Here is an 11,562-nt window from a genome sequence, read left to right as displayed (position 1 = left end):
TGTAGGGGAACGTAGCAGAAATTCAAAAATTTTCCTACGAATCACCAAGATCTATCTATGGAGAGACCAGCAACGAGTAGAAGGGAGAGTGCATCTACATACCCTTGTAGATCGCTAAGCGGAAGCGTTCAAGTGAACGGGGTTGATGGAGTCGTACTCGTCGTGATTCAGATCACCGATGATCCTAGTGCCGAACGGACGGCACCTCCGCGTTCAACACACGTACAGCTCGACGATGTCTCCCACGCCTTGATCCAGCAAGGAGAGAGGGAGAGGTTGAGGAAGACTCCATCCAGCAGCAGCACAACGGCGTGGTGGTGATGGAGGAGCATGGCAATCCTGCAGGGCTTCGCTAAGCACCTACGGGAGAGGAGGAGGTGTCACGGGAGGGAGGGAGGCGCCAAGGGCTCAGGTATGGATGCCCTCCCTCCCCTCCACTATATATAGGGGCAGGGGAGAGGGGGGAGGCGCAGCCTTGCCCCCTCCTCCAAGGAAGGGGTGCGGCTAAGGAGGGGGGAGGAGTCCATCCTCCCCAAGGCACCTCGGAGGTGCCTTCCCCCTTTAGGACTCTCCCCTTTTTTCCTTTATCTTGGCGCATGGGCCTCTAGGGGCTGGTGCCCTTGGCCCATGTAGGCCAAGGCGCACCCCCTACAGCCCATGTGGCCCCCCGGGGCAGGTGGCCCCACCCGGTGGGCCCCCGGGACCCTTCCGGTGGTCCCGGTACAATACCGATGACCCCGAAACTTGTCCCGTGGCCGAAACAGGACTTCCTATATATAAATCTTTACCTAAGGACCATTCCGGAACTCCTCGTGACGTCCGGGATCTCATCCGGGACTCCGAACAACATTCGGTAACCACATACAAACTTCCTTTATAACCCTAGCGTCATCGAACCTTAAGTGTGTAGACCCTACGGGTTCGGGAGACATGCAGACATGACCGAGACGTTCTCTGGTCAATAACCAACAGCGGGATCTGGATACCCATGTTGGCTCCCACATGTTCCACGATGATCTCATCGGATGAACCACGATGTCAAGGACTCAATCAATCCCGTATACAATTCCCTTTGTCTAGCGGTATGGTACTTGCCCGAGATTCGATCGTCGGTATACCGATACCTTGTTCAATCTCGTTACCGGCAAGTCTCTTTACTCGTTCCGTAACACATCATCCCGTGATCAACCCCTTGGTCACATTGTGCACATTATGATGATGTCCTACCGAGTGGGCCCAGAGATACCTCTCCGTTTACACGGAGTGATAAAATCCCAATCTCGATTCGTGCCAACCCAACAGACACTTTCAGAGATACCCGTAGTGTACCTTTATAGCCACCCAGTTACGTTGTGACGTTTGGCACACCCAAAGCACTCCTACGGTATCCGGGAGTTGCACAATCTCATGGTCTAAGGAAATGATACTTGACATTAGAAAAGCTTTAGCATACGAACTACATGATCTTGTGCTAGGCTTAGGATTGGGTCTTGTCCATCACATCATTCTCCTAATGATGTGATCCCGTTATCAACGACATCCAATGTCCATGGTCAGGAAACCGTAACCATCTATTGATTAACGAGCTAGTCAACTAGAGGCTTACTAGGGACATGGTGTTGTCTATGTATCCACACATGTATCTGAGTTTCCTATCAATACAATTCTAGCATGGATAATAAACGATTATCATGAACAAGGAAATATAATAATAATCAATTTATTATTGCCTCTAGGGCATATTTCCAACATTTAGGTTGTTTTGAAACACAGTTTTTCTGTGGTTACCAACTGATGGCATCAATTTCTTCTTTTTTTATATGTGCAGGGAGTGTGTGGCAGCATCCAAAAACAAGGGAAAAAATGCTTGATCTCAATGAGTTGCCTCCAGATCTCAATGAGCTTCCTCATGATATGGATCAGCAGCAACCCAGCATAGAACAAGGAAACTGCACAGAAAATGGTCGGTCTGTTTACTACACGCAGGCAAGTCGTGATGGTAACCCTACGGGCCATGACAATGTGGCAGGCCAGTCATCAACCCGTGGTGCCCCTGTAGTGATGTCTTTGCAGTCAGAGAGCCATACTCTTGATGACACAGGAACCGAGGCAAATGTTCCTGGTCCAACCAGGACTGAGCTAGAAGCTGGGGCTTTTGACAGAGTTGTGCAAGTAGAAGAAGGAGAGGATGAGGCTGGTTCTCAACCTATGGAACCCTATGTTGGCATGAGGTTTGACAGCCTTCAAATTGCTAAGGATCACTACAACAGTTACGCACTACGGATGGGTTTCTCTATCAAGATGAACACCTCTAGACGGACACCCCGCACCAATGAATTGATAAAACAACAGTTTTGCTGCAACAAGTTCAAGAAGCCCAAAGCTGATGATGGAGGAGCTGAGGCTCCTCCTTACCTGGACCCTATTCCAGATCCAACATCTGTTAACAGTGATGAGGAGATGGAAGAAGAACCTCCAATATTTGCTGAAGAGGATGCTGGTACTAGTAAGAAGAAGAAGAAGCGCAAACGTGAGACAATAAAGCAGACTGAATGCAAGGTGAAAATGTTGGTGAAGCTGATAGATGGGCGATGGGAGGTGACGCACTTTGTTCGTGACCACAATCATCCGCTCGTGAACAAACCTTCATTGTCCAAATACTTGAGATCCCACCAAGGCATCTCACCTGATGAAAAGGAGTTTCTGCGCATCTTGTATAACTGCAACTTGACTACAGGTGTGGTGTTTTTCTATATCCCTTGAAGAATTAAGTTTCCCTCTAGGCAGTCCAGTGTGCAACTGTTATGGTACTACTGTGCAACTGAAATGGCTTAACTATGCAACTGCTGTCCAACTTCCCATGCTTTTTATATATCACTTTGGGTGCTTCTTGTGCAACTAGATTGTCTTTACTGTGCAAATACACAATGTCCTGTATGCAAAAACTGCAAAGTGTTTTTAAAAAGGTGCAGCTAGGTGTCCATTTCCTGTGATTATCTTCTGTGCCAACACGTGTCCTATTACTGTGCAGCTGGATGTGCGCATTTGTGCAACTAAAAAAAGGATATACTGTTTGTTTTTGTATTATGCAGGACGAATGATGCATGTAATGGCAGAGTTCTATGGATCTGAGATGATGGTGCCGTTCGGACCAAAGGCAATAACAAATCTTTGTACAAGTTTCCGTAGAGATGACACAAAGGAGGGTGATCTGATTGAGACAATTGCGCACTTCAAGGATATACAAAAAACCGATCCAGACTTCTTCTATAAGGTGAAATATGATGAAGAGGACAGAGTTGTCAACATATTTTGGGTGGACGGCTTAGCTCGAAAAGCTTATGTGGAGGCGTACCACGATTGCATATCGTTTGACACCACCTACATGACCAACTTGTACAATATGCCGTTCGCGCCCTTCATAGGAATAAACCAACATGGCCAATCTTTCATGCTGGGTTGCGCATTTGTGAGGCAGGAGTTGGCATCGAGCTTTGATTGGGTCTTTGGAGCATTCCTAGAGGCTATGGATGGCAAACCTCATGACAACTTCATCACCGATCAGGATGGTGCGATGAGGCAGTCAATACAGAGCATCTTTCCAACCACCGTGCACCGTTGTTGTCGATGGCACATCATGAAAAAGGCTCAGGAAAAGGTTGGTTGGTTGCTGTGCCGGAATCCAGGACTCTCTGATGATTTCAACAAGTGTGTTGACTTCAGCTTCACTATAGACGAGTTTGAGCAGAATTGGGCTGGGTTAATGATCAAGTATGAGGCTATGGCACACACGCACTTTGAGAAGTTGTACGAATACAGGTCAACTTGGGTGCCGTGCTACTTCAAACACAGGTTCTTTCCCTTCCTCCAGTCTACACAGCGTAGTGAGGGGTTCAACGCCGTCCTCAAAAGATATGTGAACCCACACAACTCAATGTTGAACTTCGTCAAGCAATATGAAAAAATACAGAACCACATCCTTGCCAAGGAAGGCTGCAATGATTACAGGACACAACACCTTGAGATTGAGTTGTGGTCCAACTTCCCAATAGAGAAGCAAGCTTACAAAACCTATACTAGAGACCTTTACCGCAAGTTTAGAGAAGAGTTTGAGCTGATTGGACGTTATAATGCATTCCAAGTTGGTGCTGATGTGTTTGAGCTCAGACCGAACCAGGAATTTGTTGCGAAATATGGTTCTCGAAACTACTTGGTGCAGGCAAGGGTGGAGGAGCGTTCCTATTTGTGTGAGTGTTGTAAAATGGACAAGGACGGCATCCTCTGTTGCCACATCCTCAAGGTGTTCACCCATGTTGGCGTTGATGTCATACCGGAAAGGTACCTGCTAAGACGGTGGACACCTACTGCTGTACCTAGTGCGCCAGGGACTGGTTATGAGAAACCGGATGAAATGCCTCCTCAATCAAAGAAGCAGATAAGGGAGAGGAACATGATATACGATTTTCGGAAACTAGCAAAGTTTGCGAGTGGTTCTGATCCAGCACAAGCTATTGTATACAAGCATATGCGTGCAGCACGTACCGAGATCGGCCACCTGAACAAGTCCAAGAAAATGAAAAAACCGACTGCTGCAACGGGGCCATCAGATGATGGCAACCCTCGAGGACCTCCTCCACCTCCAGGCAGCAATCAGGGGGCTCATCATCCAGGTAATTACCTGCCCCAACTCCTGATCTAACTAGGTGTGTAACTTGAGTTGCACACATCATTGTGCCTAGTTGCACACACCATGGTAGCCACTTGGACAAGAACATACTGCCTAGTTGCGCACGCTGTGTTAGTTCACGCATCAAAGATAACACAGCTAACTTATTTTTTCCAGTTATGCATATGTGTGATGTCAACACTCAAGGACCTCCTCCCCCTCCTGGCTGTACACGGCATCCTCCACCACCTCCTCCCCCGCATGCTCCTCCCAATGGCCCTACAGGCAGCACTCAGGGGGCTCGTCGTCTAGGTAATTACCTTCCCCCAACTCCCCATCAAACTAGGTCTGTAACACCAATTGCACACATCATGGTGCTCAGTTGCACCGAACAGGCTACCTAGTTGCGCATGCTGTGTTAGTTCGAGCATAAAAAAGATAAACACAACTGACTTGTTTGTCCTGTTCTGCCTATAGGTGATGCCAACCCTCAAAGACCTCCTCCCCCGCCAGGCCCAACTAGCAGTGCCCTTTGTGCTACTCCCAATGGACCTACAGGCAGGACTCAGGGGGCTCATAACCCAGGTTAGTACCTTCACCGACTCCAAAACAAAAACTAGGGTGAGTGACTTTAGTTGCACATATCATAGTGCCCAGTTGAACAGAAACATGCTGCCTAGTTGCGTGCGCTGTGTTAGTTTGAGGATCAAGCTAAAAATCTAACTTGTTTTTCATGTTCTGCCCATAGGCGACTACAATCCAAGTACCATGACAGGTCGTGCTACTGCAGGTGTTTTTTTCAACTTAACTTGCACACAGCAACCAGTTAGTTGCACAAAAATGTACTGTGTGGTTGCACAGAACATCAGTGCTGGTTGCACAATAACAAAAATACTAAACTTTTTATATGATTATTACACAGGTGATCGTGACGGTCCTACTGCCCCGTTGGAGGCTACATCCCATGCACAAGCTTCTGATGATTTTGTGCCCAGGGATCCTCCAAGGTCTACTACAAAGGGTAGGGCAAAGAGTCGACGGTACAAATCGGCGCTGGAGCTACACCCAAAGAAGAAAAACAAATGCAGCCAGTGCCAATCTACAGAGCACACTGCTGGTGTGTGTCCACAGAGGCTCCTATGATTCTGTTTCCTCATTTGTAACTTTGGAACAAAAAAGGAAAAATAATGATGTCTTTTTTAGCAATGTTGGGACCAAGTGGACACATTCGGCATCTATGATTCCTCTTTATCTAATTTATGCTGCTTGAATTAGTTCATGCACTGTGTAAAAAAAGTTGCTATTTGTGCCTTTGTTGGCAACTGGTTAAATATTTAGTTGTTGAACAATTGTATATCCAGTGCTCCTAATGTATCAACAAAAGTGATGATATTGAGTTGCAAACGCAATTACTAGCAGTGTGCAACTACAAAATCTACTTAATAAAATTGTACAAACCAGAAACTTCCTCCATGGAGCAGAAAAAAAATAGTACTGACCTACTCCTTGTCGTATCTCACCAACTTCCTCCATGGGGCGGTGTTGTGCACGCTGGTGACCCAATCATACGTCAGCTTCTTCCTGATGTTGAGTACTTCCTTGGGGTTGTAGTTGGGCAGTTGGCTACCATTCCACTCGGTGGCGTTAAGCAGTGCGAACAACCCACACTCATTACTGCAAAAAATGGGCAAAAAAATTGTCACATAAAATTAAAACCAAAAAAAGGTAATGCACTCTATGCAACTACTTATGTCCTACTGTGCAACTGCTTGTGTTCTACTGCAACTCATTATGTGCCACTTTGCAACTACTTACGCGCCACTCTGCAACTAGCTAGATAATCCATTAGAAACTCATAAAAATGATAATACAGATTGAAGACTAGTACTGTGTCTTAAAAATACTAAAGATTGCACATGTAGAAAAATTTAAAAACTACAAAATGATTGTATTTGATTGAGAAGGAATGAAATGCTTATTGTCTTACTTGCCAAGCTGCTTCGGTACGTCAATGTCAATAATCTGGAAGTGCTCGATGCTAAACTTTGGGTAATGCTTCCTCCATAGCTGGCGTACTGCCCCCGCAATGGTAGAGGCGTTGTTCATCAGCTCAATGTTGTCCAGCGTCCTGCTTGAATCAAGAACTTCGAAGCGTCCGTCCCTCAAGTTGACACTGAAGACCCAATAATGCCTCCCTCCGTCCTTATCGGTTACATCTGCGCACTCGAGCACTGGCAGCATGACCTGCAAGCGTGAACGATTTCAGACACAAATACAAGATGTAGCTAAGAAAAACAGTAAAAAGACTTTGTCAAGTTAAAAATGGGTTGCAACAAGTATCTGCCAACTAACAGATGTGTCATGTGCAACTGGACATGCTGTGGGTGCCAACTAAAAAAAGATTGATGATGTGGGCACAACACTCACCAAGTCTTTCTTGTCGAGACGGTTCTTGTAATCAAACTTCTTGTTCATCTCATCCACATTGTGGATCCCTTGCTGTAATTTTATCTGCAGAGATTATAAAACATGGCTCAAAACTCCTTAGTAGGTGAAAGGCCTCCCTCAAATGGTCAACGAAAAGTGCTACAGAACAAAGATGAGGGTAAAAAGAAGGTTTTGGAAAAACTTACAGAAAACCTCAGTGGCATAACAACCTTCTTTGACCCTTCTAGTAAGTTATCCGTGATGTGTAAGATTCCAGTCTCAATAACAATTTTTGACAACCATTGAACCGGCTTCATCGAATCAACTAACTCCTTTAAAGAAATGTAGAAAGCACCATACCTGATTATCTCAGGGCTGATTTTTTTTGAAAGCAATAAAAAGACAAGTTAGCTCGAAGGGTCACAGCAGCAAAAAAATGTGCATGAAAATGAAAAAAGAACAGTGTGCAACTAAAAGCCCTGTTCTGTGCAACATACTATGCTTTCTGTGCAACTAAGTGGCTGGTGCTATGCAACTGAAAAAGATATGTATGAAGGATGTGGGGAGTTAGTTTACCTGGTAGCTCCATCATTTGCTCCTTTGTGATGCCTGACCCAATACAAGAGGGCAGCGTAAAGCTTGTTCACTACCTCATTGGTGCTGAAAGTCTTGTTCTTGTTGTAGTCGATGAATGGAGACCTTTGAGATGCTCCAGGCCTTCTTACCCTCCTCTGTCTTCGTGCAAGAGGTGGCCCCGAAGAACTGCTCGTGCCAAGTTCTGGTTCTGCGCATATCGGGGTGTGGCAATTCTCTGGTGAACCAACATCTAGTTCTTGAGATATTGCCTTGCCAGCATCAGCAGCATCACATCCTTTATTCACAGCTGCTGGGTCTAACTCACACTCGTCAATGCTAATCACACCGGCTTCCGCTGTATCTATTGCTCGAGCAGGTGCTGGAGCATCACCATCTATGCCGAGGTCAAAAGATGGTGCATCACAGAACCCGTCACCATGATAAGAGTTTGATCTTCGTAAGGGTTCAAGGACCAGGGCATCTCCTTGCGGCACAAACATGGGTGCATCATTCACTGACTTGGTTCGCAATAGTGTTGTAGTTGGCGGCCTTGGAGGCTTGCACCTACTTATAATGTCGAACACCTCCTCTTGTGTTAATGGTTGCTGAAAGACAACTCTTGGGGACGGCACTTTGATAGTTGGATCACCTCCTTTTGTGTTTGGCATTGAAGCATCTCTATCAGTAGGCACCTTGGGACTTGCAGTTGCAGTGGTGCCTTCCTGACCAGCTGTGGTGGTTTTGACTGTGACCATACTGCTAACTGACACATCAGTTGGCACACTGGTATCTGTAGTTGGCATCTTTCCAGTCTGAGTTGGCAGCAACCTGGCAGAACTTGGCACCCCTGCATCAATGGCTGCGGCTCGCAGCTCTCTCTCGTCTCTGAACCCCAAATCTTTTGTGGCCTGTTCCCCCTTTGCGCCCCTGGCAAACTTGACAATCTTCTGCTTAGGTGGTTTTGGTGGGACTGTTGAAAGGGGAGTCTTCCCCTTGATCTGTTGAACTTCTCTGACATTGGTTGGCTCTCTGCTCACTACTGTTGGCATATCAGTTTGAAGCACAGCTTCCTTGACCATATTTACTTCAGCATCTTCACTCACCATCTTCTCCTTGGTTTGAGGCAACTGCAGATTCTTCTTCATTGAAACTGCTTTACACTTCTGGACCACGTGAGGGTTTGCCGTGGATGCTGCCTTGCTCTTGCTGGAGCTTAGGTCTGGGAGCTGCTTTAAATATTCCTTGTATTTTTGCTTTGAATGAACCCAGTCAAGACCCTTCCCTGCTTCCTCCATGTCAATTTGATTCTTTTCAGCATCAGTTGATAAGAACAGGCTCTTGTCAATGGAAAAGTTGATCTTCTCACACATATCTTTGTCGCTGAAATCTGGCACGGGAAAGGTGGTTGGCAAAGCTGGCTTCAAGTTGCAGAGCTTGAACATATCAATGCTTCCTTGAGACTCTGCTTCGTCATTTTTCTTTGACTTTGGCAAATCCTTGTCTTTCCAGCAAGTCTTGTCAATCAACAACTGTAGTGTGCTCCTGCTACTCAATGAATTGCTGCTGCTCGCAGGGGTGGCGTGAGTGCTAGTCCTCCTGGATGTGTTGCCACCTGTACCACCAGAACCAGGAGCGTTGTCATCATCATCGTCATCGCTGCTGTCGCTGCCTCCATTGGATCCCCCTTTATCATCACCATAATCATCCTCGTCTTCTTCATCCTCGTCTTCTTCCCTCTCACTGCCATCAGCTGCTGCGCCTTTGTCTTCTCCCCTCTCACTGCCATCAACTGCTGCCCCTTTGTCCCCGTCCCCCTCTCTGGCCTCACCTTCTTCTTCCTCCTCCTCTGCATCACTATCTTCTTCCTTGTTCTCCTCCTCTCCTTTGTCCTCTTCTTGTTTGTCCTCCTCCTCCTCCTCCTCCTCCTCCTCTTCCTCCTCATCCTCCTCCTCCTCTGCATCTTCTTCATTGTCATCCTCATCCTTGTCCTCCTCCTCTGATTCATCCGCATCTGTCTCCTCATCGTCGTCAGCATCTATCGCTGCTCCCATTTCCTCATCTTCTTCTGAATCATCCTCAACAAATTCTTCTTCTTCTTGTATAGTTGACCGCCCTCTCTTTCTTTTTGGAGCACGGCGTGATGCCCCAGTTTGCATTGATGGCTGCTGTACGTAAGGATCAATATCTGGTTCCTCGTCATCAATCTTGGCAACTTCTTTAATGAAGGTGCCAACCTGTTCAGTTACAGCCTTGCATAGCTCATTGACCACTTTCGCAATTTTTGCCTTTTTCTGCATCAACACAAAAAAGACTCAGTACTGATTCAGTTAGAAAAAATAATAAAAAGTAACAATGTCTGTAACTGACCATGATGTGATAAGCAAAAACGACTAATACACACTTTCTGGCCAACTAAAAACATGATTCTAGCCAACTACACATGCACTGTGGCACAAAGTAAAAACCATGCATTTCTGCCAAAAGTTGATGACAATGGTTGTAAATGAACACTTTGACTATCCAAAAGAACATGTGCAACTACAAAACCTTATATGTGCAACTGAACATACATCACAACCAACTAAATTCTGAATTTTCGCAACTACAAAAGTTATACATGTCCAACTGAACATACATCCCAGCCAATAGAAAAAATATTGGTAAGTGATACAAGTTTATGTATGCAAAACACTAACCTGTCGATTGTATGTTATTGGTAACTTGGATGCCACAAATGCTTCAGCTTGCAAAATTCCACCAAACAGTGGTGTCTGCTCCGTGCCTCTATACTCCTCTTTAAGCTGATGTAAAAAAAAGAGAAACAGAAAATAACAAGGTTATCAAAATAGATTTGTGTGTTGAATGAAACCACACATTACAACCTGTGCAACTACAAACAAGATACTGGGGTAGACAAATTCAACTATACATATATGCAACTGAACAAAGACACAAAAACTGTGCAACACACATGGCACCTAAAAAAAGTTCCTACCAACTGATGCAACACATCTGTGCAACAAGATTAGTAAAACTGTGCAACTTAAAAAAGATGGTGTGCCAATTTAAAATAAACATGTGTGCAGATTGCCAAACTTAAAGCTATAATCTGTGCAACTACATGCATTGTTGTGCCAACTGATGACAGTTTTCTGTGCAATTCCCAAAAAGAGTGACCAGACATCAAAAGAACATAGAAGGAAGACACTGTTGGAAAAAAAACAAAAAAGAACTCACTTGTAATTTGCCGAACACACCAGGAGAGATAGTATCCTTCTTGATCACCTTGGCAATTAGAGTACTATCCCATGCATTCGATCATATCGCGCAGTTGCTTACTGGGATGTCATGTACGAGCGCATCAAGGTATAGTATCTACACCAGACCCAAACAAAAGAAAAAGCCAAGTTCAGTTATTGTTATGAGAATTTCAGCAAACTATAACTGCACAGAAAGAACAAGAACAGATGGAAAAAAGTGGTCGTTTTCACTAACCATCAAGTGATACAAGCAGCAGCAAACAGTTTGCTTCTCCTGGTCCATGTTCCGGAAAGCTTCGTTAATGTGTTCTGCTACAAAGAGGCAGATGTTTGTATTCTTTAGCATTTGATGATCTAGCACAAGTCCATAACACTTTGGGCTGAGCTTCAAGGCCGTGGTTGGTGCTAGAAAAGTACTGAAGGCAACCGCAAGCCAGGCCATAAAAAATGTGTCATCCGTTCTTCCAGCCATATGCTCAATCATCTTGAGCCATGTAGTGATCTGGGGATGAGAATTTCCAGTTATGTTGAAAGCCTGTCTGAATCTCCTAGTGGCATCCTTGTCAACTAAATATCTGACTTTTGGACCCTTGTTTGGGAGATCAAATACCCTCTGAACACTGTCAGCATCAA

General features: G+C 45.3%; 1 protein-coding gene across 1 annotated transcript; it reads left to right on the top strand.

Annotated features, from left to right (window-relative positions):
- Positions 1-3,549: 3,549 nt before the first annotated feature.
- On the top strand, positions 3,550-5,085 carry LOC123130365 (protein FAR1-RELATED SEQUENCE 5-like). The gene is made up of 2 exons (XM_044550278.1): positions 3,550-4,670; positions 4,844-5,085. The coding sequence occupies exons 1-2, from the start codon at positions 3,575-3,577 to the stop codon at positions 5,068-5,070; spliced, it is 1,323 nt and encodes a 440-aa protein (XP_044406213.1). The 5' UTR covers positions 3,550-3,574; the 3' UTR covers positions 5,071-5,085.
- Positions 5,086-11,562: the final 6,477 nt, after the last annotated feature.

This window comes from Triticum aestivum, chromosome 6A (assembly GCF_018294505.1).
Source record: "Triticum aestivum cultivar Chinese Spring chromosome 6A, IWGSC CS RefSeq v2.1, whole genome shotgun sequence".
In the NCBI taxonomy this organism is placed as follows: Eukaryota; Viridiplantae; Streptophyta; class Magnoliopsida; order Poales; family Poaceae; genus Triticum; species Triticum aestivum.
Note: the sequence above shows the minus strand (reverse complement) of the source record. Positions and strands in the feature narration are given on the sequence as shown.

Excerpts from the sequence above, each read along its gene's own strand:
- LOC123130365 (XM_044550278.1), top strand. The coding sequence starts at position 3,575 with ATGAGGCAGTCAATACAGAGCATCTTTCCAACCACCGTGCACCGTTGT. Across the intron at positions 4,671-4,843 it reads TCAGGGGGCTCATCATCCAG|TTATGCATATGTGTGATGTC; the intron begins GTAATTACCTGC and ends TATTTTTTCCAG.